The 25,815-nt window shown below is 43.8% G+C and overlaps 1 protein-coding gene across 2 annotated transcripts in view; it reads right to left on the reverse strand.

Annotated features, from left to right (window-relative positions):
* The window catches only part of ARSB (arylsulfatase B), a 183,940-nt gene extending 159,534 nt beyond the window's left edge, over positions 1–24,406 (reverse strand). The window contains exons 1-2 of one of the 2 annotated variants that reach the window (XM_070377261.1): positions 23,720–24,406; positions 3,197–3,383 (exon numbers count right to left, since the gene is read on the reverse strand). In XM_070377261.1, the coding sequence (XP_070233362.1) occupies positions 3,197–3,383; positions 23,720–24,031 (499 nt within the window). In that variant the 5' untranslated portion in view covers positions 24,032–24,406. The remainder of the gene's footprint in view (positions 1–3,196; positions 3,384–23,719) is intronic. The other variant, XM_070377262.1, reaches the window with a different exon arrangement.
* Positions 24,407–25,815: the final 1,409 nt, after the last annotated feature.

Below are 25,815 nucleotides of genomic sequence, written 5' to 3' on the forward strand. Positions count from 1 at the left end.
GAATATAACAAATATCTTGGTCTCAAGATAACTCTTTAAATGGTAATCTTTTATCCTACATGATAACAGAAAGGGAAAGCCAGTATATTTGTCGATTAATATGCAACAGAATAGTCAAAGCTATGGTTTTTCCAGTAGTCATGTATGGATGTGAGACTAGGAATAAAAAGAAAGCTGAGTGCCAAAGAAGTGATGTTTTTGAACTGTGGTGTTAGAGAAGACTCTTAAGAGTCCCTTGGACTGCAAGGAGATCCAACCAGTCCATCCTAAAGGAAATCAGTCCTGAGTATTCATTGGAAGCACTGATGCTGAAGCTGAAGCTCCACTACTTTGGCCACCTGATTCGAAGAACTGACTCATTGGAAAAGTCCCTGATGCCAGGAAAGATTGAAGGCGGGAGGAGAAGGGGACGACAGAGGATGAGATGGTTGGATGGCATCACCGACTCAATGGACATGAGTTTGAGCAAGCTCCGGGAGTTGGTGATGGACAGGGAAGCCTGGTGTGCTGCACTCTATGGGGTCGCAAAAAGTCAGACACGACTGAGAAACTGCATTGATGTAGTAGAAAAATAAATATATCTATGAAAATAACTTCAGCCCTTATATGGGTAATTAGAGGGGTCAGGACACTGGTGTTCTATATTAATAACTATTCGTTATTGGTAATACCTTGAGGAATCACTTTGGGTTCTTTATTTGTAAGTATAAACTGTTTTCTATCATTTGGGAAGATACATGCAAAGGCTATATTTGATTAAAAGATGTATGAATTGTAAATATTAACAAGTTAGTACAGATGAAAGGATTCTAGAAATTGGACTCTTTATTCACATAATAGATCTGTTCAGACTGGACTGAACTGATCCTATGCAACCATGTGGACAGTCGCTTGGAGCTGTTCTCATCTTAGGATGAGACCCCAAATCCACAAATTTGACCTTTGGGGCTGAGCCTAAAGAAGATGGCAGCTGATACTTTTTTGGGAAAAATGAAAAACTACTTTTTGAACAATTAAAACCTCTGACTGCTGTATTTAACAGCCTCATTAAGATATAATTCACACACCATACAAATCTCCCAGATAAAATGTACAATTCAATGGTTCTTAGTGTACTCACAGAGACGAGCAGCCAGGCCCACAATCATCTGACTGGTTTTTACCAGGACATCTAAGTCTTCCTAGTGATAATAGCTCGTGGTCATCATGCCCTCCTTGTCTGTGAGCCTCCCTTCCATAGGAATGTGAGGTGTCACTCTGTCTAAATCCAGTTAGGCTTCTTTCTCATAAATGGTTTTTTAATTAAAAAATTTAATATCTATAATTCTTCCAGTTGCCAGAATATAGGTATCGATCCATCTTTTTGCAAAGGCCTGAGTGAAAACTGTCAAAGGATGTAGAGGCTGTTTTTGCCTTTAGAATATCCAAGATGACAAAGAAGTCTTACATCCAAGTCCTATTTTTTAATGGCTCTTTAAGGATACTGAGGATATATCCAGGTTCACTAAGAAAGAACACATGAGGAACTTCCCTGGTGATCTAGCAGTTAAGACTGCACTCCCAATGCAGGGAGACCCAGGTTCAATCCCTATGCGGGGAACTAAGACCTCACATGCCACAACTAAGACCAGGAACAGCCAAATAAATAAATACATATTTAAGAGAAAGAAAGGAAGAAGGCACGGTGATTAGCAATGTCTGCTAGAGAACCGAGATGGGAACAGGACACACAGTCGCATGTCTGGATCCTTGCATCTCGACCTTAACCCTGGTTCCAACAAGGCACTACAGAGCTGTGAGCTCTGATTGCATTGATATGGCCCTCGACCATCCCTTCAACCAAAAGGGACTCGGGTACTCTGGCTCTAGCTTGAGTAAAAGACAATGCTTCAAGAAACACCTACAAGACAACCACTATTTTGTTACAAAAATGATGTTTCTGAGGATACTGTCCACCTTACTTTCTCCCAAAGGAGAAATTTCTCTCAGGTCTAAGAGCCAGAAAATGCTTTACTCTTCCTGAACATCTGGTTTCCATTTAACTTGTAAATAATATGACTCTTATAGACTGCTTTTCTTTTTCCCTTTGGACATAAGAAGTCTCAAATCTCAGAGTTCAATGTGAAGTCCACCTACAGCCATGCAGCTGTTCTGCTTTGTTTTGTTTTTAAATAATTCAGTGCCATGCAACTAGTCCATCTTTTTCTACTCACCCTGATTTTTCATTCTATTTATTTCTTAAAAATTTACATTCAGTGTATGTTCTCTTTTGGATACGGCAGGTTGTAAATAAATGAAGAGACAAGTGGGAAGTTGGTAGCAAGCTAAACGCCTAGACAGATAAAACAGAATATTCTAGCTAGACAGAAAGCAAAATATGAAAAGACCTTGATAGATATATAGCACCTGGCGAGATAAACAGGTTGTTATAGTATGGTTCGTAATAGGTTTGCTGCTGCTGCTGCTAAGTCACTTCAGTCGTGTCCGACTCTGTGCGACCCCAGAGACGGCAGCCCACCAGGCTTCCCCGTTCCTGGGATTCTCCAGGCAAGAACACTGGGGTGGGTTGCCATTTCCTTCTCCAGTAATAGGTTTAAAGAGAGCATATTTGAAAACAAACTATAGGCTTTACATTTATTTTTACAGGGCTATCACACCCATAAAATATTTATTACTTCTTATCTCTTCTATTAACATTTGTTATTTACCCTTCCATTTTATTTATTTGCTCTATCTTCCCCAAATTAGTGATTTCAAAAACAGATCTCAAGAATGGGGAAAGGATACCAATGGAAAAGAAGCTTTTTATCTCCAGGAAAAACAAAACTAAACAAAACCTCTGAACACAGTTCATGAGGAGAAAAGAATATTCTGAACTTTTGTGAAGGAAATATTCTTGTATTGAGTTTTGCCTGAAACTTTTTTTCAAAAAATCAGTCTGTATCCCCTTTCAGTCATAGAGTTCTCTTACAGCACAGAGGCCTCTGACAGCAGACTCTTCAAAGGACCCCGTGTGCTGGCCAGAACCCTGGTGGAGGTAACTGCTGTCCCAGCACGCCCGGAGCGCACTGCCATGTCTGGGGCCTCCCAGGGCTACTGACTGATGCATTCTGCTTTCAGTTTCTGGTCACTTCACTTGTTTTATGAGAGAGCTGCAGTTGGTCTGCGTTGGTACAGAAACATGCATTTCCATTACCAAAGTAGGTATCAAATCCTCGGCGCGTTGGAAGACATTCTTTCCGGTACATGCCCAGGTGCCACTTTCCAACCATGTGGGTAGCGTAGCCTGCTTCTTTTAGAAGCTGGGGCAGGAGTTTTTCATCCAGAGGAATGCAGCTGGGCTGACAGGGCCAGATTATTTGATGCTGTAAACCTGTGTGGATCTTAAAAGACATAAACATAAAATTATGGATTAATGATGTTGAAACATTCTAAACAAGCAGATAAAGTGGTTGCCTAATTTATTGGACATATCTGTGGACCTGAATGTTTAATTTGGTTTCTGTACCAATTTAAGGCATTTCTAAAAGGCATTTTTATCACTTATTCAAATAAGGTAATAGACATAAATAAGATTTTGAAGGAAATGAATAAAAGCACTCTAACAAATGTTAGATAGTTTCTACAAATATTTATTCAGGAATTATGTTAGAAACCATTAACTTAAGTTTTCACTTCCTACTTCAAAAGGGTAGCTATAATATGAAGTGTGGATCTATCAAGGAAAAAGTGTTCTAATTCCTATGCATGTGAAACGCTGGCGTTTGATCAGAAGGAGCTTCTATAATTTTTCAAGTCTTGAGTTTTTAAAAGGGTATAATGAAGGTGAGGATTTGCATTTCTTATTCTACCTTATAGAAACCATAATTTCAAAAGACAGTGACCAGTTTTTCTTTAAAAAAGAAAACAGCCACCTAACCCGACAGGTTAGGAGTGGTTCATACAAGTCTGCCGAGGGGGCAAGCACCACACAACCAACTTTAACAAATGATCGTGTGTTGAGTCTTGGAGTAATATTAAAATAGAATGTCTACAATTATATGAAAAGGCCATTAAAATAACCCTCCCTTTGCCAACTATACGTCTATGTGAGGCTAGACGTTCTTCAACAACTTACCAAAACAATATATGGTTAATCTTTCACCAACTGGGGGGAAGGGGCACTAACCTCCGTGTAGCTGAAAATCTGAGTATAACTTTACAGTCGGTTGCATCCAGGGATTTAACCAACCACAGGTCATGCAGCATCATAGCACATATTTAGTAAACAAAATCCACTCCACATATAAGTGGACCCTTACAGTTTGAACTCATGCTGTTCAAGGGTCAACTTGATTGCACTGGTTGGACACAGAAGCAGACGTAATGTCATAAACTAGCTAGTTTCTATTCATAGAAAACAGACAAAAATAGAAAACAACGATCACTCTTCTTGCATAATTCTTTTGTTTTGGAAAACACAAAATAGCCTATTTTCCCTAAGCTATTTATGTTAATATGTAATAGAATTATATTGTCATTTTCAATGAATAAAAAAATATTTTAAATTTTTATTTTAATTTTTAATATGGTAAAGTTTGAAAGGGATAACCACATAAACATAAGCTCTATGGGGTCTTCGATTTTTAAGCAGGTACATGCTTTGTTTTAAATTCATGGCAATAAACAGATATGAAGTAAACACAAAAACAAAACAAAAACCTTCAATTTTTTTTTAATGTATTACAAACTACTTACTATTAACTAGCTTTCTCATAAACTTTGACATTGTCTTGAATTTCATTTTTTGTGTGCCTGTCCAGACCCAATCCTTTTGGAAATGTATTTGCTATTGCTTGATTTCATGATATCTTTCCATGCCCTCCTAAAGGGCCATGTGGAATATCATAAATGTTAAAGTGAGTTTATTTTGAAGGTGATAATATGTTTGCTAACTTGATAGTGTGATAATGGCTTCACGGGCATATACATATCAAAACTTACCAAACTGCATAGTTGAATTATATGCAGTTTATTGCTTCCCTGGTAGCTCAGATGGTAAAGAATCTGCATCAATGCAGAAAAGCCAGGTTCGATCCCTGGGTTGGGAAGATCCCCTGAAGAAGGGAATGGCTACCCACTCTAGTATTCTTGCCTGGAGAATTCCATGGACAGAGGAGCATGAAGGGCTGCTTTTTTCCATGGAGTCGCAGAGTTGGATATGACTGAGCGACTAACATCTAGTGCATGTCAATTATACCTCAATAAAGCTATTTAAAAATAAAAGTGAGTTTAAATTTTCTGTTCAGATTTTGTGCCCTCCCTAGGAATAACTGGACCTCTACACTGGGACATGTTCCAGATGCCCTTCATTTGCCCTCCAAATCCCCAATTTGCCTTCTGTCCTGTTTTCAGCCTGGGAAATCAACCTACCGGGACCAAATCAAAAGCCTTCTGCACCTCTTGGTTCTGACTGGGTTCAGTCAATGGGGAGCCCAGACAGGGATTGGAGGGAGGGAAGAGATGAATGGCCCCGAGTGGCCAGGTTATCTGCATCCTGCAGGCCATTCTGAAAGTGGCCTTCTCGACAGGATTCTGTTTTCAGGTTCTGGTCTCGCCTCTTCCTTTCCTTCCCTTCTGGTCTACGAGTAGTAACAGCTCCAGTGAGTCATACACTATCTCTTTCTGTTTCCCCAACACATTCACACCTTTTAAAAATAGCCCCTGGGACCTCCCTGGTGGTCCAGTGGTTAAGACTCCAAGTTCCCATGTCAGGGGGCCGAGGTTCAATACCTGGTCAAGGAGCTGGATCCCACATGCTACAACTAAAAAAGTAAAATAAAATAAAAATAGTCCCTTTGTGAATAAACTCTCCCTAAATGGTCCTAATTGGAATATGCCATCTCTTTCCAACTGGGATCCTGAATCATAAGGATGTGACTATATCCAGGCTGGGAAAGGGAGACATTGCTCTCTAAACATACACAAGCATGCACACACACACACACACACACACACACACACACACCTCAAATAATAGGATTCTGTCCATGGTTAACACTAGAAGTTACTCAATGGAAAATTAATCCTGGCTTCAAAAACTTCATAATCTATACTAACTGGCAACAGCAGAGGATACAGAAAGATAGCATTTTACAGAGTTCAAAAGACCCAGTGGAGATAAACATTATGTGCAAATTTCTTTAAATGGAAAGTTCATCCATCACTTGATCTCCGGTCACTGTAAAGCACTGCCAGGGGATGCTGTGTGATTTGCTCTTCCAAGGCCATGGGCACCACGCCAGGTGGTCAGCTGAAGCTTCCTCTATTATCTAAAATCCTATGGAGCAGGGAACGTTCTTTCCAATTCCTGAGAATTTATTCGACAGAGCATTTTTATGGCATGACTCGGGGAGCGGAAGCCAAAGTCTGGATCACAGCCAAAAACATATTTTTGGTTTGTTCACACACTGTTTGAAGTGAGGAAGCTGTAATGTGTTGAGAAGCTGTAAACAGGCAAACACAGAACTGGGCTTGGGTTTAGCACCAAACTGTAGAACCACGCCATGCTTCACGGGGCAGGATGGTAATAAGGCGCCAAGAAGAATCAAAAGAAAAAACAAGCATCCCCTTGGCAACACAACAGCATCTAAAACAATTCCATTCTAACATCTGCCTTCAGTGTTTGGAGAGTAGGCATTGAATGGAGAGGTCCTACAGATAGTATGCTGCTGCTGCTAAGTCGCTTCAGTCGTGTCCAACTCTGTGCGACCCCAGAGACGGCAGCCTACCAGGCTCCCCGGTCCCTGGGATTCTCCAGGCAAGAACACTGGAGTGGGTTGCCATTTCCTTCTCCTATGCATGAACGTGAAAAGTGAAAGTGAAGTCACTCAGTCGTGTCCGACTCTTAGCGACCCCATGGACTGCAGCTCACCAGGCTCCTCCGTCCATGGGATTTTCCAGGTAAGAGTACTGGAGTGGGGTGGTATAGGAGAGTCCAAAGAGGTTACTTTCTCTCCGTAGCTGTCTCTTCTTCATTAAACAAAGCCTCAAAAAAACAGCTTCTAAAATTTTACTTGAATGTCAAGGATTCCCTCCACAAAGGCAAAGAGTCTGCAGAGTTAGTCAAGGATCTGGCTTGTCTCTGGGTGCTTTCTATGAGAAAAGTGATGAGAAATCTTTGTTTACATATTTTGCTGCATGTAAAAATGTATTTGACCCTGTAAGTTATTGACCTTGAATATACTATCAGGGTGGTCTCTTGAGAATTCAAAAAAAAAAAAAAAACACTCTCCTGGAAAGGGAGGAGAAAGGATGGCTCCCACGTCAGAATCTCATAGGCAGCCTGTCGATTACCAATCTATTTGGAAGCTCAGAGCACTGGGTTTCAGTTACTCTTGTAATAAGCTCTCCCAAGGGCCAGGGAGACCCTGCTACATACACGGCATGCGTGTGTGTGCTCAGTCATGCCCAACTCTTTGCGACCCCAAGCACTGCAGCCTGCCAGGCTTTCCTGTCCATGGTACTTTTCCAGACAAGAATACTGGAGTGGGTTGCCATTTCTTACTCCATTCTCCATATGACAGAAGGATTTTTGGTTTGTTTTATCGAATTAGCACTTTGACAATGCAGTTATGAATTTTCAAAGAGCCAAAAATCTCTTTGCAGGTGAACAAGGTGGAAGTCTAAAGTCAAAACTTGACATGAAAAGCAAAATTTTCATGTGTGTGTGTGTACTGGCAATGGACGCTATTTCTCTGAACTTCAGCAGTGTCGAGATAACACCCAGGGGAACAGAGCAGGATTCCGCCTGTCAGTCTGACCTGAGCACGATGAACTCACTGCAGCCCTGTATTTGGGCAATACCTCCTGCTGCAATACTTGAAAATTCCTAAAAAATGGGTAGCTCTGCTCTTCCACGTGATACACCAGGGAGCCTAACGGAGAGCTTCATGACCAGAACACGATCACAGAACATGCTGGGGGCCAGGCAGGAGTTCAGAAGTGCCAGCCTGGGCCTGGGCCAGAGCACTACAGGTTTTAACCATGGCTGAGTACCACTCGTGCCACCTTAGGATTTATCCCTGAACAAATGGATAGTGGAGAATCTGCTCCCTCCCAGTTAGCCTTCTAAAAAGCAGTCAGCTGCCTGCACTGCTGATGCCAAGAGCGACAGAACACACATTATGTGTGTCGGGGGCCTGGCTCTGCCATCTGGCCTAGTCCTTCAGAACTCGGGCTGCAGAACTGGCTGGCGTCACTGACAGTTTTAAGCGTCTATTTATTTTGGTGTTGATTAGCAAAGAGTGTAAATCTCTGACCAAACCACAAAGGGATGTTGTTTGCAAAAGGAATAAACAAGGCAAACGCTGTTTCACTGCCTTCCTGTTTAAATTATAAATCCAGCCGAGAGCCCAGAATGAAAAGGAAGGACGATATGGAGGAAAAAGAATTTTTAGAAAAGTGATATGAATAAGGAAACAGAGCTACCAGACAGTAACAGCTTATGCTCAGAGTGATTCTTGGAATACAAACTTCAAGTGTCAACCAACCTAAAAATCCCGTAAGTTAATGATTCATATTCCACTCAACTCCGAACTTTTTATTCCCTCTTTTCCCATTATTTGGGAAGTAAAAAAGGTAAAAATTAGATTAAAAAAAAAATCTTCAACATTTGCAGACTAAGGACTCCAGTTGCCCCTTCCCTCTTGGGAAAATGCCTCTCGGCTCAGACTAGGCTCAGAAAGAACACTTGGCTTCAATAAAAACAAAAGACCCATCAGAGCAAGTCATCACCCCCTCCTCGCTCGCTTCCCCTTCCTTCAACGAAGCCCTGATGTGTTTGTTGTAGAGGGCAGCCATCTTGTTTGTCAGTATGAAGCAGATGCATCCTTTACTCCTCCCCTCAAATGAGCACAGGAATAAAGACCAGCAAGTGCTTTCTCTTGGAGGCCCCAGTGGCCTCTGGATTACATGCTCCTCTTATGGCTCACTCCTTGGATACTTCGGCAATAAGTCATAAGTGAGTGAGGGTCGCTCAGTCGTGTCTGACTCTTTGTGACCCTTTGGACTATGTAGTCCATGGAATTCTCCAGGCAAGAATACTGGAGTGGGCAGCCTTTCACTTCTCCAGGGGATCTTCCCAACCCAGGGATTGAATCCATGTCTCCTTCATTGCAGGCAGATTCTTTACCAGCTGAGCCACCAGGGAAGGCCAAGAATACTGGAGTGGGGAGCCGTTCCCTTCTCCAGGGGATCTTCCCAACCCATGGATCAAACCCAGGTCTCCTGCATTGCAGGCAGATTCTTTACCAGCTGAGCCACCAGGGAAGTAAGTCATATGAACACTCCTAATGTGGGACTGGGCTTCCCCAGTGGTGCTAGTGGTAAAGAACCTGCCTGCCAATGCAGGAGACTTAAGAATGATGGGTTCGATCCCTGGGTGGGGAAGATGCCCTGGAGGAGGGCACAGCAACCCACTCCAGTGTTCTTGCCTGGAGAATCCCACAGACAGAGGAGCCTCGTGGGCTCTAGTCCGTAGGAGCGCAAAGAGCTGGACATGATGAAGCGACTGAGCACAGGCAGGCAATGTGTGACCACTTTTCCCCAAGACTCCGCCCCTTTCTTCCAACGCTTGACTCCTCTTTGCCCCACTTCTTAGAGTCAGGGAGAGGTGACCAGGGACAGGAGACGCTGAGAGGCATGCACTCACAGGGCTGACAGAGACTGAGCAGACAGGACACGAGGAATGAGGCAGTGAGGAAAAGCCGCAGGGAGGTGAGAGCCTGCCTAGACGGAACTGCTTCCTCTTTCCACACCCTCTTCTGCCTGCAGCTGTGGGGTCCTCCCTGCTCACATTCTTAAAGCTAACTAGAAGCCAAAGTCAAATATCACCCACCATGCTCCCACACAGCCTCCTTCCTAGATCTCCTGTCCAAGGTTCTGCTACAGGCGTGAGTGAAAAGGCGTGAAAGTGTCTTGTCCGCTTATCAAAGTGATGAAGACAAATGTGGCATGGGTCCCTTAAGAATGAAACCCTGGCATCATCTTTCATTGCTTTTATCCTCTGCCAAGGTTTATAGAGTGCTGGTGGAGCAGCCCCCTCAGTTCCCAAGGTAAGAATGTTCCCAGGTGAGGACCAAAGTTACTCTTTTTTTTTCCCCCCAGAAGGAAGTGCTTCTATAAAGGCTTACCAGTTTTGTGACCCTTTCATCCTTTTAATTTCTTAAAAAGGAAGCCAGGGCACTAGAAATGACCTGTCAACCCTACGCAGTTAAGACAGTGAGCTCTTTCAGGAAACACACAAGTGTTAAAGCGCTTAGCAAAGTCATTCATTTAGTTGCTCAACATTGGGTGCTTCTCTGGGTCAGAGACAAGCAGGGCAATCTAGTGGGGAAGTCGACTTGAGAATAGACAGCCACGCTGAAAATGTGAACTGGGAGTGCAGAGATGTAATGAACATTTTGTAGCAAATAAGTCAGGTTGTAAGAATAAGGAAATTCAGGATTTTCAAGTCTTTGGTTCTAACTAAAAGTGGTAGAAAAATTCTATTAGAAAAGTTGAAGGATTTTTATTTACTTATTCTCCCACTTTTATAAACATCTTTATTACACGTGGTTTTTTATTTTTTTGGTACCCCAGGTGAGACATGAACTCAAAACCCTTAGCTTAGGATATGTGTGTTCTCTATTGAAATATATTCAACACATAACACTGTATAAATTTAAGATGTGTCACATATTAATTCGATACATTTATACATTAAGATGTGATCACCATTGTACTGATAATTAGCACTTCTATCATATTATATAATTGTCTTCTTTTACTGGTTGGAATCATTAACTTATAGACTCCTAGCAAGTCTCATGCTTATAATACAATATTATTGTCTGTATCCACTGTGCTATGCATTAGATCTCTAAATCTTATTTACTACCTGTTGCAAGTTTGTACCCTCACACATCTCTCCTTAGAGAGATAATGTGATACTGTCTTAGGATAAACATAAGGATAAAAATATTCACAGATCATATGTCTGAAGATAGTTTAGTATCTAATATATACCAGTGTTGGCAAGGATATGGGGAATAAGAATAGGATTTCCTATTCAAAATATAAATAAAATATAGATTTCTCAAAGATTTTTAAAACAGGGGATGAATGAGTCATAAGACTGTGGAAAGAAAACTAGCCGAAGTGGCCAGAGACCTGAATTCCAGTCCCTGGAGTACCAGGAACTACTTAGCCCCTCTGCTGATCAACCTCCCCCTCCCCTCCATCTAAACTCTGTGCAAATTTTCACCAAGGTATGCAAGCTGTAAAAGTTTCAAATGTGAGGATCCTGAACAAATTAAACGTCTCAAAATAAAAGGTCGGATTCACATTCCTTTCTCAACAAGTTCCTAGCCTCACAGCAAGCAGCTCCTGCAACTTGTAAAGCAGACACTGTTGAGCAAGATTAATCTCTCTTTCTACCACGAGGTGGAGATAGTGGGTACGACACGTGATTTTCTGCAGTTAGAAACTTGCTCAAGTGAACACAAGAGTCTTATAATCAAAGAAATTTAGAGTTAAAAAGAGCCTGAGAGCTCATTCCAACTCTCATATATTATAGATGTGGAAAATCATGTCCTTTGAGGTCAGAGTCTGAACGCTGACATGGCAAAGACTGAAACCCACATCTTAAAATTCTACTAGTCCTCTTCAGTAAATATAAATTAAAAACCTGAAAACTCACCATTTCTTGGGAATACAAAGTTAAATCACTCAAAACTTGTTTAGCACTTTGCACTTTTGTAATCTAAAGCTTGATGATTAAGGAAGGGGGAATCTCTATCTGTGCTAAGTTCACAGATAAGACCACTAAGCAGTTCTTTCAAGTATCTAGTTTTGAAAGAGTCAACAAATTTCCTCATTTTATTGTCTAAAATTATGCAAAACACATGACTCATTTTGAAATAAAACCTGTCTCACCATTTTCACTTTTTAACATAGGGAATTCCTAACTTGAAATGCAGTGGGTTAGTTTTTCTCATCAAGATGTTTAGGAATGACCTAAATGTTAAAAACTAAAAGAGATTATTTAGTAAATCTGAAGCAGCTCTTGCAATGATATTTTTAAATAAGTCTGAGTAGGCAAGATAGTGTAATGGTTACAGACTATACTGCCTGGGGCAAATCCTGATTCACAGATCCACAGCGTACCAGCCCCATGACCTTTAGCAAGTTTCTTAACCACCTCATTGTTTTCCTTGTTATCAAATAGGGATGATAAAGTAGGACCTATTTCATTGGGTTGCTGTAAGACTTAAATGAATTAACACATGTGAAATGCTTAGAATGGTACCAGAATATAGAATCTGAGGCCAGTGAGGCTCCTTGGCTCGCCAAGAAATATTGACTCTTTTAAAAAAAGATGCTTGCTAATCTATAGATTCAATGCAATCCCTATCAAGCTACCAACAGCATTTTTCACAGAACTATAACAAATAATTTCACAATTTGTACAGAAATACAAAAAACCTCAAATAGCCAAAGCAATCTTGAGAAAGAAGAATGGAACCGGAAGAATCAACCTGCCTCACTTCAGACTATACTACAAAGATACAGTCATTAAGACAGTATGGTACTGACACAAAGACAGAAATATAGATCAATGGAACAAAATAGAAAGCCCAGAGATAAATCCACACACCTATGGAGAAGGCAATGGCACCCCACTCCAGTACTCTTGCCTGGAAAATCCCATGGATGGAGAAACCTGGCAGGCTACAGTTCATGGAGTCGCTACAAGTCGGATACAACTGAGTGACTTCACTTTCAGTTTTCACTTTCATGCATTGGAGAAGGAAATGGCAACCCACTACAGTGTTCTTGCCTGGAGAACCCCAGGGACGGGGGAGCCTGGTGGGCTGCCGTCTATGGGGTCGCACAGAGTCGGACCTGACTGAAGCGACCTAGCAGCAGCAGCATGGACACCTTATCTTTGACAAAGGAGGCAAGAATATACAATGGAGAAAAGACAATCTCTTTTAACAAGTGGTGCTCGGAAAACTGGTCAACCACCTGTAAAAGAATGAAACTAGAACACTTTCTAACACCATACACCAAAATAAACTCAAAATGAATTAAAGATCTAAACATAAGACCAGAAACTATAAAACTCTTAGAGGAGAACATAGGCAAAACACTCTATGACATAAATCACAGCAGGATCCTCTATGACCCATCTCCCAGAATATTGGAAATAAAAGCAAAAATAAACAAACAGGACCTAATTTAACTTAAAAGCTTTTGCACAATGAAGGAAACTATAAGCAAGGTGAAAAGACAACCTTCAAAATGGGAGAAAATAATAGCAAATGAAGCAACTGACAAAGAATTAATCTCAAAAATACACAAACAACTCATGCAGCTCAATAACCAGTAAAATAAATGACCCAATCAAAAAATGGGCCAAGGAACTAAACAGACATTTCTCCAAAGAAGACATACAGGTGGCTAACAAACACATGAAAAGATGATCCACATCACTCATTATCAGAGAAATGCAAATCAAAACCACAATGAAGTTCCATCCCACAGTGGTCAGAATGGCTGCTATCCAAAAGTCTACAAGCACTAAATACTGGAGAGGAGGTGCAGAAAAGGGAACCCTCTTACACTCTTGGTGGGAATGAAAACTAGTACAGCCACTATGGAGAACAGTGTGGAAATTCCTTAAAAAACTGAACACAGAACTGCCATATGACCAGCAATCCCGCTGCTGGGCAAACACACTGAGAAAACCACAATTGAAAGAGACATGTGTACCCCACTGTTCATTGCAGCACTGTTTACAATAGCCAAGACATGGAAGCAACCTAGATGTTCATCGGCAGATGAATGGATAAGAAAGCTTTGGTACATATACACAATGGAGTATAACTCAGCCATTAAAAAGAAGGAATTTGAATCAGTTCTAATGAGGTGGATGAAACAGGAGCCTATTATATAGGGTGAAGTAAGAAAGAAAAACACCAATGCATTAATGCATATATATGGAATTTAGAAAGATGGTAACGGCAACCCTATATGCAAGGCAGCAAAAGAGACATAGATATATATAAAGAACAGACTTTTGGACTCTGTGGGAGAAGGCAAGGGTGGGATGACTTGAGAGAATAGCATTGAAATACGTATATTCAGTTCAGTTCAGTCACTCAGTCGTGTCTGACTCTTTGTGACCCCACGAATCACAGCACACCAGGCCTCCCTGTCCATCACCAACTCCTGGAGTTCACTCAAACTCATGTCCATTGAGTCAGTGATGCCATCCAGCCATCTCATCCTCTGTTGTCCCCTTCTCCTCCTGCCCCCAATCCCTCCCAGCATCACAGTCTTTTCCAATGAGTCAACTCTTCGCCTCAGGTGGCCAAAGTATTGGAGTTTCAGCTTCAGCATCAGTCCTTCCAATGAACACCCAGGACTGATCTCCTTTAGGATGGACTGGTTGGATCTCCTTGCAGTCCAAGGGACTCTCAAGAGTCTTCTCCAACACCACAGTTCAAAAGCATCAATTCTTCGGCACTCAGCCTTCTTCACAGTCCAAGTCTCACATCCATACATGACCACTGGAAAAACCATAGCCTTGACTAGACGAACCTTTGTTGGCAAAGTAATGTCTCTGCTTTTGAATATGCTATCTAGGTTGGTCATAACTTTCCTTCCAAGGAGTAAGCATCTTTTAATTTCATGGCTGCAGTCACCATCTGCAATGATTTTGGAGCCCAGAAAAATAAAGTCTGACACTGTTTCCACTGTTTCCCCATCAATTTGCCATGAAGTGATGGGACCAGATTTGCTTTAAGCCAACTTTTTCACTCTCCTCTTTCACTTTCATCAAGAGGCTTGAAGTGCACCAGCTGTGATGGACCACACAGAAGCGCAGCCAAGAGGAGCTACCCCTCACCCAAGGTCAGGGCGGCGACCGAGAGTGCCAGGCTGCATCGGCACAGGAGTGGCCGAGAGGACCTACCCCATGTCCGAGGTCAGGGGCGGTGGCCAAGAGGAGCTACCACACATCCGAGGTCAGGGCAGCGGCCAAGAGGAGCTACCCCACGTCCAAGGAGCGGCAGCTGCGCCAGCGCAAGAGGGCCTAGAGGAGCTACTCCACGTTCAAGGTCAGGAGGGGTGGCGGTGAGGAGATACACCTTGTCCAAGGTAAGGAGCAATGGCTGCGCTTTGCTAGAGCAGCCATGAAGAGATACCCCACGTCCAAGCTAAGAAAAACCCAAGTAAGACGGTAGGTGTTGCAAGAGGGCATCAGAAGGCAGACACACTGAAACCACAATCACAGAAAACTAGTCAATCTGATCACATGGACCACAGCCTTGTCTAACTCAATGAAACTAAGCCATGGCCTGTGGGGCCACCCAAGACGGATGGGTCATGGTGGAGAGGTCTGACAGAATGTGGTCCACTGGAGAAGGGAATGGCAAACCACTTCAGTATTCTTGCCTTGAGAACCCCATGAACAGTATGAAAAGGCAAAATGATAGGATACTGAAAGAGGAACTCCCCGGGTCGGTAGGTGCCCAATATGCTACTGGAGATCAGTGGAGAAATAACTCCAGAAAGAATGAAGGGATGGAGCCAAAGCCAATACCCAGTTGTAGATGCGACTGGTGATAGAAGCAAGGTCCGATGCTGTAAAGAGCAATATTGCACAGGAACCTGGAATGTCAGGTCCATGAATCAAGGCAAATTGCAAGTGGTCAAGCGGGAGATGGCAAGAGTGAACGTCGACATTCTAGGAATCAGGAAACTAAAATGGACTGGAATGGGTGAATTTAACTCAGATGACCATTATATCTACTACTGCGGGCAGGAATCCCTTAGAAGAAATGGAGTAGCCATCATGGTCAACAAAAGAGTCCGAAATGAAGTACTTGGATGCAGTCTCAAAAATGACAGAATGATCTCTGTTCGTTTCCAAGGCAAATCATTCAATATCACAGTAATCCAAGCCTACGCCCCAATCAGGAACACTGAAAAAGCTGAAGTTGAACGGTTCTATGAAGACCTACAAGACCTTTTAGAACTAACACCCAAAAAAGATGTCCTTTTCATTATAGGGGACTGGAATGCAAAAGTAGGAAGTCAAGAAACACCTGGAGTAACAGGCAAATTTGGCCGTGGAGTACGGAATGAAGCAGGACAAAGACTAATAGAGTTTTGCCAAGAGAACGCACTGGTCATAGCAAACACCCTCTTCCAACAACACTGGAGAAGACTCTACACATGGACATCACCTGATGGTCAACACCAAAATCAGATTGATTATATTCTTTGCAGCCAAAGATGGAGAAGCTCTATACAGTCAGCAAAAAAAAAAAAAAGACCGGGAGCTGACTGTGGCTCAGATCATGAACTCCTTATTGCCAAATTCAGACTTAAATTGAAGAAAGTGGGGAAAACCACTAGACCATTCATGTATGACCTAAATCAAATCCCTTACGATTATACAGTGGAAGTGAAATAGATTTAAGGGACTAGATCTGATAGATAGAGTGCCTGATGAACTATGGACAGAGGTTCATGACATTGTACAGGAGACAGGAATCAAGACCATTCCCATGGAAAAGAAATGCAAAAAAGCAAAATGGCTGTCTGAGGAGGCCTTACAAATAGCTGTGAAAAGAAGAGAAGTGAAAAGCAAAGGAGAAAAGGAAAGATATAAGCATCTGAATGCAGAGTTCCAAAGAATAGCAAGGAGAGATAAGACAGCCTTCCTCAGGGATCAATGCAAAGAAATAGAGGAAAACAATAGACTGGGAAAGACTAGAGATCTCTTCAAGAAAATTAGAGATGCCAAGGGAACATTTCAGGCAAAGATGGGCTCGATAAAGGACAGAAACGGTATGGATCTAACTGAAGCAGAAGATATTAAGAAGAGGTGGCAAGAATACACAGAAGGACTGTACAAAAAAGATCTTCATGACCAAGATAATCACGATGGTGTATCACTCACCTAGAGCCAGACATCCTGGAATGTGAAGTTAAGTGGGCCTTAGAAAGCATCACTACGAACATGTATATTACCATGTGTGAAATAGATCACCAGTCCAAGTTCAGTGCATGAATCAGGGCACTCAAAGCCAGTACATTGGGACAACCCAAAGGGATGGGATGGGAAAGGAGGCGGGAGGGGGGCTCGGGATGGGGGACACATGTACACCTATGGCTGATTCATGTCAGTTCAGTTCAGTCGCCCAGTCGTGTCCGACTCTTTGAGACCCCATGAACCATAGCACGCTAGGGCTCCCTGTCCATCACCAACTCCTGGAGTTCACCCAAACTCATGTCCATTGAGTCGGTGATACCATCCAACCATCTCATCCTCTGTCGTCCCCTTCTCCTCTTGCCCTCAATCTTTTCCAGCATCAGGGTCTTTTCCAATGAGTCAACTCTTCGCCTCAGGTGGCCAAAGTATTGGAGTTTCAGCTTCAACATCACTCCTTCCAATGAACACCCAGGACTGATCTCCTTTAGGATGGACTGGATGGATCTCCTTGCAGTCCAAGGGACTCTCAAGAGTCTTCTCCACCACAGTTCAAAAGCATCAATTCTTCCGCGGTCAGCTTTCTTTATAGTCCAACTCTCACATCCATACATGACTACTGGAAAAACAATAGCCCTGACTAGACAGATGTTTATTGACAATGTAATGTCTCTGCTTTTTAATATGCTGTCTAGGTTGGTCATAACTTTCCTTCCAAGGAATAAGCAATCTTTTAATTTCATGGCTGCAGTCAACATCTGCAGTGATTTTGGAGCCTAGAAAAATAAAGTCTGACACTGTTTCCACTGTTTCCCCATCTATTTGCCAGGAAGTGATGGGACCAGATGCCATGATCTTAGTTTTCTGAATGTTGAGCTTTAAGGCAACTTTTTCACTTTCCTCTTTCACTTTCATCAAGAGGCTCTTTAGTTCTTCTTCGCTTTCTGCCATAAGGGTGGTGTCATCTGCATATCTGTGGTTACTGATATTTCTCCTGGCAATCTTGAATCCAGCTTGTGCTTCTTTCAGCCCAGCGTTTCTCATGATGCACATAAGTTAAATAAACAGGGTGACAATATACAGCCTTGACGTACTGCTTTTCCTATTTGGAACCAGTCTGTTGTTCCATGTCCAGTTCTAACTAGTGCTTCCTGATCTGCATACAGGTTTCTCAAGAGGCAGGTCAGGTCTTCATCTCTTGAAGAATTTTTACAGTTTATTGTGATCCACACAGTCAAAGGCTTTGGCATAGTCAATAAAGCAGAAATAGATACTTCTCTGGAACTCTCTTGCTTTTTCGATGAGCCAGCGGATGTTTGCAATTTGATCTCTGGTTCCTCTGTCTTTGCTAAAACCAGCTTAAATATCTGGAAGTTCATGGTTCACGTATTGCTGAAGCCTGGTTTGGGGAATTTTGAGCATTACTTTACTAGCGTGTGAGATGAGTGCAATTGTGCGGTAGTTTGAGCATTCTTTGGCATTGCCTTTCTTTGGGATTGGAATGAAAAACGACCTTTTCCAGTCCTGTGGCCACTGTTGAGTTTTCCAAATTTGCTGACATATTGAGTGAACCACTTTCACAGCATCATCTTCCAGGATTTGAAATAGTTCAACTGGAATTCCATCACCTCCACTAGCTTTGTTTGTAGTGATGCTTCCTAAGGCCCACTTGACTTCACATTCCAGGATGTCTGGCTCTAGTTGTGTGATCACACCACCGTGATTATCTTGGTCGTGAAGATCTTTTTTGTACAGTTCTTCTGTGTATTCTTGCCACCTCTTCTTAATATCTTCTGCTTCTGTTAGGTCCATACCATTTCTGTCCTTTATTGAGCCCATCTCTGCATGAAATGTTCTCTTAGCATCTCTAATTTTCTTGAAGAGATCTCTAGTCTTTCCCATTCTATTGTTTTCCTCTCTTTCTTTGCATTGATGGCTGAGGAAGGCTTTCTTATCTCTCCTTGGCATTCTTTGGAACTCTGCATTCAGATGCTTATATCTTTCCTCTTCTCCTTTATTTTTTGCTTCTCTTCTTTTCACAACTTTTGTAAGGCCTCCTCAGACAGCCATTTTGCCTTTTTGCATTTCTTTTTCTTGGGGATGGCCTTGATGCATGTCTCCTGTACAATGTCACGAACCTCAGTCCAAAGCTAGTGGAGGTGATGGAATTCCAGTTGAACTATTTCAAATCCTGGAAGATGATGCTGTGAAAGTGGTTCACTCAATATGTCAGCAAATTTGGAAAACTCAACAGTGGCCACAGGACTGGAAAAGGTCGTTTTCATTCCAATCCCAAAGAAAGGCAATGCCAAAGAATGCTCAAACTACCGCACAATTGCACTCATCTCACACGCTAGTAAAGTAATGCTCAAAATTCCCCAAACCAGGCTTCAGCAATACGTGAACCATGAACTTCCAGATATTTAAGCTGGTTTTAGCAAAGACAGAGGAACCAGAGATCAAATTGCAAACATCCGCTGGCTCATCGAAAAAGCAAGAGAGTTCCAGAGAAGTATCTATTTCTGCTTTATTGACTATGCCAAAGCCTTTGACTGTGTGGATCACAATAAACTGTAAAAATTCTTCAAGAGATGAAGACCTGACCTGCCTCTTGAGAAACCTGTATGCAGATCAGGAAGCACTAGTTAGAACTGGACATGGAACAACAGACTGGTTCCAAATAGGAAAAGCAGTACGTCAAGGCTGTATATTGTCACCCTGTTTATTTAACTTATGTGCAGAGTACATCATGAGAAACGCTGGGCTGAAAGAAGCACAAGCTGGATTCAAGATTGCCAGGAGAAATATCAGTAACCACAGATATGCAGATGACACCACCCTTATGGCAGAAAGCGAAGAAGAACTAAAGAGCCTCTTGATGAAAGTGAAAGAGGAAAGTGAAAAAGTTGCCTTAAAGCTCAACATTCAGAAAACTAAGATCATGGCATCTGGTCCCATCACTTCCTGGCAAATAGATGGGGAAACAGTGGAAACAGTGTCAGACTTTATTTTTCTAGGCTCCAAAATCACTGCAGATGTTGACTGCAGCCATGAAATTAAAAGATTGCTTATTCCTTGAAGGAAAGTTATGACCAACCTAGACAGCATATTAAAAAGCAGAGACATTACATTGTCAATAAACATCTGTCTAGTCAGGGCTATTGTTTTTCCAGTAGTCATGTATGGATGTGAGAGTTGGACTATAAAGAAAGCTGACCGCGGAAGAATTGATGCTTTTGAACTGTGGTGGAGAAGACTCTTGAGAGTCCCTTGACTGCAGGAGATCCATCCAGTCCATCCTAAAGGAGATCAGTCCTGGGTGTTCATTGGAAGGAGTGATGTTGAAGCTGAAACTCCAATACTTTGGCCACCTGAGGCGAAGAGTTGACTCATTGGAAAAGACCCTGATGCTGGAAAAGATTGAGGGCAAGAGGAGAAGGGGACGACAGAGGATGAGATGGTTGGATGGTATCACCGACTCAATGGACATGAGTTTGGGTGAACTCCAGGAGTTGGTGATGGACAGGGAGGCCTAGCGTGCTGTGGTTCATGGGGTCTCAAAGAGTCGGACACGACTGGGCGACTGAACTGAACTGACATGAATCAGCCATAGGTGTACATGTGTCCCCCATCCCGAGCCCCCCTCCCGCCTCCTTTCCCATCCCATCCCTTTGGGTTGTCCCAATGTACTGGCTTTGAGTGCCCTGATTCATGCACTGAACTTGGACTGGTGATCTATTTCACACATGGTAATATACATGTTCGTAGTGATGCTTTCTAAGGCCCACTTAACTTCACATTCCAGGATGTCTGGCTCTAGGTGAGTGATACACCATCGTGATTATCTTGGTCATGAAGATCTTTTTTTTGTACAGTCCTTCTGTGTATTCTTGCCACCTCTTCTTAATATCTTCTGCTTCAGTTAGATCCATACCGTTTCTGTCCTTTATCGAGCCCATCTTTGCCTGAAATGTTCCCTTGGCATCTCTAATTTTCTTGAAGAGATCTCTAGTCTTTCCCAGTCTATTGTTTTCCTCTATTTCTTTGCATTGATCCCTGAGGAAGGCTGTCTTATCTCTCCTTGCTATTCTTTGGAACTCTGCATTCAGATGCTTATATCTTTCCTTTTCTCCTTTGCTTTTCACTTCTCTTCTTTTCACAGCTATTTGTAAGGCCTCCTCAGACAGCCATTTTTTTTTTTTTTGCATTTCTTTTTCTTGGGGATGGCCTTGATGCATGTCTCCTGTACAATGTCACGAACCTCAGTCCATAGTTCATCAGGGACTCTGTCTATCAGATCTAGTCCCTTAAATCTATTTCTTACTTCCACTGTATAATCATAAGGGATTTGATTTAGGTCATACATAATGGTCTAGTGGTTTTCCCCACTTTCTTCAATTTAAGTCTGAATTTGGTAATAAGGAGTTCATGATCTGAGCCACAGTCAGCTCTGGGTCTTGTTTTTGCTGACTGCATAGAGCTTCTCCATCTTTGGCTAAAACCACCATAATATTGTAAAGTAATTAGCCTCCAATTAAAATAAATAATTTTTAAAAAAGAAGATGCTTACTAACCCAAGATAATTTCTAATTGAGTCTCTTGAAGTCAGAATAAAACAGTGGAGAAAAGTCAAGCAAAATGTTTGGGGAGGCTAGTTGCTGCAGTGAGTGGTCTCTAAACTCTTTTGGAGTAAGCAGCCTTTACCCTCCCTTCACTTCTTGACCTCAGGGTAGTCTAAACACTCAAATTTGTTTTCCCCCTGAAGATAAAATGTTGGTAACTTATTAGGGAGAATGCTCAGGGGCAAACGCAGTCAGTTATATGAACAAATTTTTAAAGTGTGGTATTTGCTTTCCTGTTCAAGACTGTTGGAAGGGAGGAAGTTGGAGAAATAAATGACCCTCCCATTCTTCTGCAATTTGAGTTCAGTTTTCTTATTTCAGATCAAATGTAGAACCATTTGGGTAGACTATGTCTTCCCTTCGATCCCCTCTTTACTCAGATGCACTTTTACTCCTACAAAGGGTCCAGGGTGATATCTGCATTAGAGCCGACATTCCTGAGTTCATGTAGCAGCCAGTCAGAGCTGTGGAAAGTATTTAGGGCTGATGGTGAAGGGAACCATCCTTTACCTCCACTGCAAACCTTGAGTTGCATTTCAGTCTTATCTTTTCTAAAAGTCTCAGACCACTATGCAAATCTTTACTGCAAGTGAACCCTTCCCTTCCCTTGATCTCAGGACAGGAGGCTAGGGTTGATCTGAAAGGCTACATGAACACAGATTTGGAAGGGCAAGGTTCAAGCACATCCCTGTGACTCACAGTAAGGGGCTGTTGAATACATAGTACATATGGAGGTGTGCTTGTGTTCTCAAGCAGTACCTGTTAATTGTATTTTTCATAGTCATAATCACAAAATGTCAATCTTATTCAGGTTAAGAAAAAAATCCAGTTTTAGAGGCCTGAGATGACTAGCAGATACAAGAAGGGCACACAACCCCTTTTTACCACTTTCTAGCTATGTGATTCTGCCAACTAAGAACTGGCACTTGCCATCTGCCTCTACAAGAGTTGGGTCACAAGCCACTACAGCTGCTGACCTTCAACACCCCCTGAGGGGAGTTCAGGGTTGAGATTAGCAATAAGGCACTCTGTGCTCTGGGAAAAATTAGCAGAGCAGGCATTCAGAGAGTTAGATATTTTCAGGAGAAGATTTTATGAGCCCAAGTCTTACATCTCCTTATATCCAGAAAAGCATTAAAGTCATTAACTCATGACTAGCAGCAAGCCTCTGCAAAAACCTGTGCTTGCCTGCACACACACCACCCCAGCCTTCACTAAAATCATACGTAACGCCGACCTTCCCCTACCTCTATGGAGAAGTGTCTCAGAGGTATTCGAAATGCTGCCTGGGGCTTCCCTAGTGGCTCAGACGGTAAAGAATCTGCCTGCAGGAGACCCGGTTTGATTCCTGGATGGGGAAAGTCATCAGCCCAAGAAATATCAATCTGGTTTTTATTCCAGGGCTGCTGTGAACTTGGAAAAATTAAATCTTTGGTAGGGCAGTCCTAACGTAGGACCGCTGGGTTCGCAGGGAAACAAAACCGGCTCCACTGCAGACTCTTCCCCCTGTTAACCCGCGCCCGCCCGCCTCCCCCCGCACCCGTTTCCCGCCCCACCCCCGTCACCGCCTCCCCCGGCCGCCAGCCCCCCGCCTCCCCCACACCTGCCTAACCACTCCCCGCCTCGCCCCCACCCCGGCTTTCCTGGTTGCCCATCTCCCCCTGCTCCATTGCTGGGGGCCCCTCCCTTCTCTCTCCATCCTCCCACTTTAAGGCCGCTAGGCAGAGTCCACTCGGGTCTTCGGCCTACTGACTCGCAATGCCCCGCAGCTGGCATTGCCCAGAAGCCCCTTCCTGGGACCTTCCGAAAACCGAAGGCAGAAAACCCGCCGGGATAGGTGGGGCGCGAAAAGACGCGGCGGGGAGGGAGCGGGGGGCGCGCCCTGGAGCCGGGCATGCGCAGAGACCTCCGCGGGCTGCGGGCCTGGGAGGAGCGAGCACGGCGCCGCCCGTGAGAGAAGCCGCCCCTTCGAGAGTCAGGCCGGGGACGCAGCCGGTTGTTCTGGCTCGCTCGGGGTCCAGAGCCCATTTCTAAGAGGCTCGCGGGCCGGGCAGGCCCCGGGGGCGCTGTGTACCTGGTAGCGGCCGGTGAGCAGCTGGCTCCGCGAGGGCGTGCACAGCGGCTGCGTGTAGTAGTTGTCCAGCAGCACCCCGCCAGCCGCCAGCGCGTCCAGGCGCGGCGTGCGGATGGCCGAGCCGTGGAAGCCCACGTCGTTCCAGCCCAGGTCGTCCGCCAGCACGAAGACGAGGTGGGGCGGCTGGCTGGCTCCGGCGCCCGAGCCCAGCGGCGGCAGCAGCAGCAGCAGTAGCAGCAGCCCCAGCGGGAGGATGGCGGGGAGGAGCGGCCCGGGGCCTCGCGGCGGGCTCTCGGCGCCGCGCGCGCCCATCCTGCGCCGCCCGCAGTGCCGGCGTTTGTGGCGGCGCCGCCGGCCCCAGGCACCGCTTATAGAAGCAGGAACTGGGCGGCCCAGGCCCGCCCCGCCCCGGCTCGGGACTTCACCCCCAGCTGGCCGCGGGCAGGGGAGACCCGCGCCCGCCGCCTCCGACGCGGGCCGGTAGGGAGGAGTCAGCCTGGAAGAAGCCGGGCCGTGCCTGCTGCCGTGCTCCGTGGCAACTCCGTGGGTGCTGGAAAGCAGCCAAGACTTCTTATCTTTCCACGGAAGAACTATGCCTCGTGGCACCCCTGAAAGAGAGCAGATCTGTTCTTTTTACTAATTCTTAACAGCTTACAAAGTATGTTTCACATCCCTCATTTCTTTACATCTTGAAACAACCCTGGCTGCCAGCAATCACAATTACTGCCTACCCCCCCCCCCCCATAAATAATAAACAAGCTTGTAGTTGGCTGAGCCTAACTCAAACTCAGTTCTGACTCCCGATCTTGAGCTATGATGTTTTAAAGGTCGTGACTCATTTCTAGCAGAATTATTTCTGACCAAAGAACCCAGCGTCGTGCAGGTGGGAGAACGATGAAGAGACAAGAGGTCTGGATGTTTCCGATTAATTTAAGAATAGCGCACGCCTGTGAAGCCACTTCCTCCCCCCACCAAAAAAAAAAAAAAAAAAAAAGTCAAATACACACTCCGACTGCACGGGGCCCTTTTACAGATGCAGTTGGGTGTTGATTGAGGTGCTCTTTGGACGCTGAGCAGCTCGTGAACCTGTCTGGTTCATGCTCCCTTTAAGAGCTGTTCTTTGAAATTTAATCGCTCAGTCGTGTCTGGCTCTGTGCAACCGCAAGGACTGCAGCTCGCCAGCCTCCTCTGTCAATGGGGTTCTCCAGGCAAGAATACTGGAGTGGGTTGCCATGCCCTGCTCCAGGGGATCTTCCCAACCCAGGGATGGAATCCAGGTCTCCCGCATTGCAGGCAGATTCTTTACCGTCTGAGCCACCAGCTGGCTCCCCCACAATCAAGTAGTGAACCAAAGAAATAAAATATCTCATTTGCCTTAAATAATCTGTGGATGGAAGGAAAAATTCCCTTAGCCACGTGCTCATTGAATGGGGAAGTTAGCCTTATGACCAGTATATTCCCATTGCCATCAAGACTCAGCCTACTCTGTGTCTGGAGACAGAAAAGAACTGTTAACAGTTGTAGGGGAAGACATTTTGCACAGCATCCTTGCAAATTTTCTGCATCTGATTCCATGGGAATCATTTTACAACTCTATAGGTTGTAGGTAACATATAAGTTGTAGATAACCAGCCAGCTATAGGCGATGAAAACTAATTGTGTGTGTTAGTTGTACCGTCCTGTTTCTTTGCCACCCCACAGCCTGCCAGGCTCCTCGGTCCAATGGAATTCTCCAGGCAAGAATACTGAGAGTGGGTTGCCATTTCCATCTCCAGAGGATCTTCCAGATCCGGGGATTGAACTAGAGTCTCCTGCATTGCAGGGAGATTCTTTACCATCTGAGCCACACATGCAAATGAATTCTATCCAGTGGAGCGGCACCCTCACCACCACCACCATAGAAAGAAGTTTTGCCTCCACTTACACATGTCATATTCCTGATGTGTTCCTTGGATTGTCCTTTGAACTGGTATTAACGCTTCACCAGTTTTCTCATTAATGAGTTAAATAAGATATTTAACATGTATTCATTTTTATATATGCATAAGGGTTGTGATTTTATCTTTTTTAAAAAATAATTATACTTTAGCACGATT

Source organism: Bos mutus, chromosome 10 (genome assembly GCF_027580195.1).
Source record: "Bos mutus isolate GX-2022 chromosome 10, NWIPB_WYAK_1.1, whole genome shotgun sequence".
In the NCBI taxonomy this organism is placed as follows: domain Eukaryota; kingdom Metazoa; phylum Chordata; class Mammalia; order Artiodactyla; family Bovidae; genus Bos; species Bos mutus.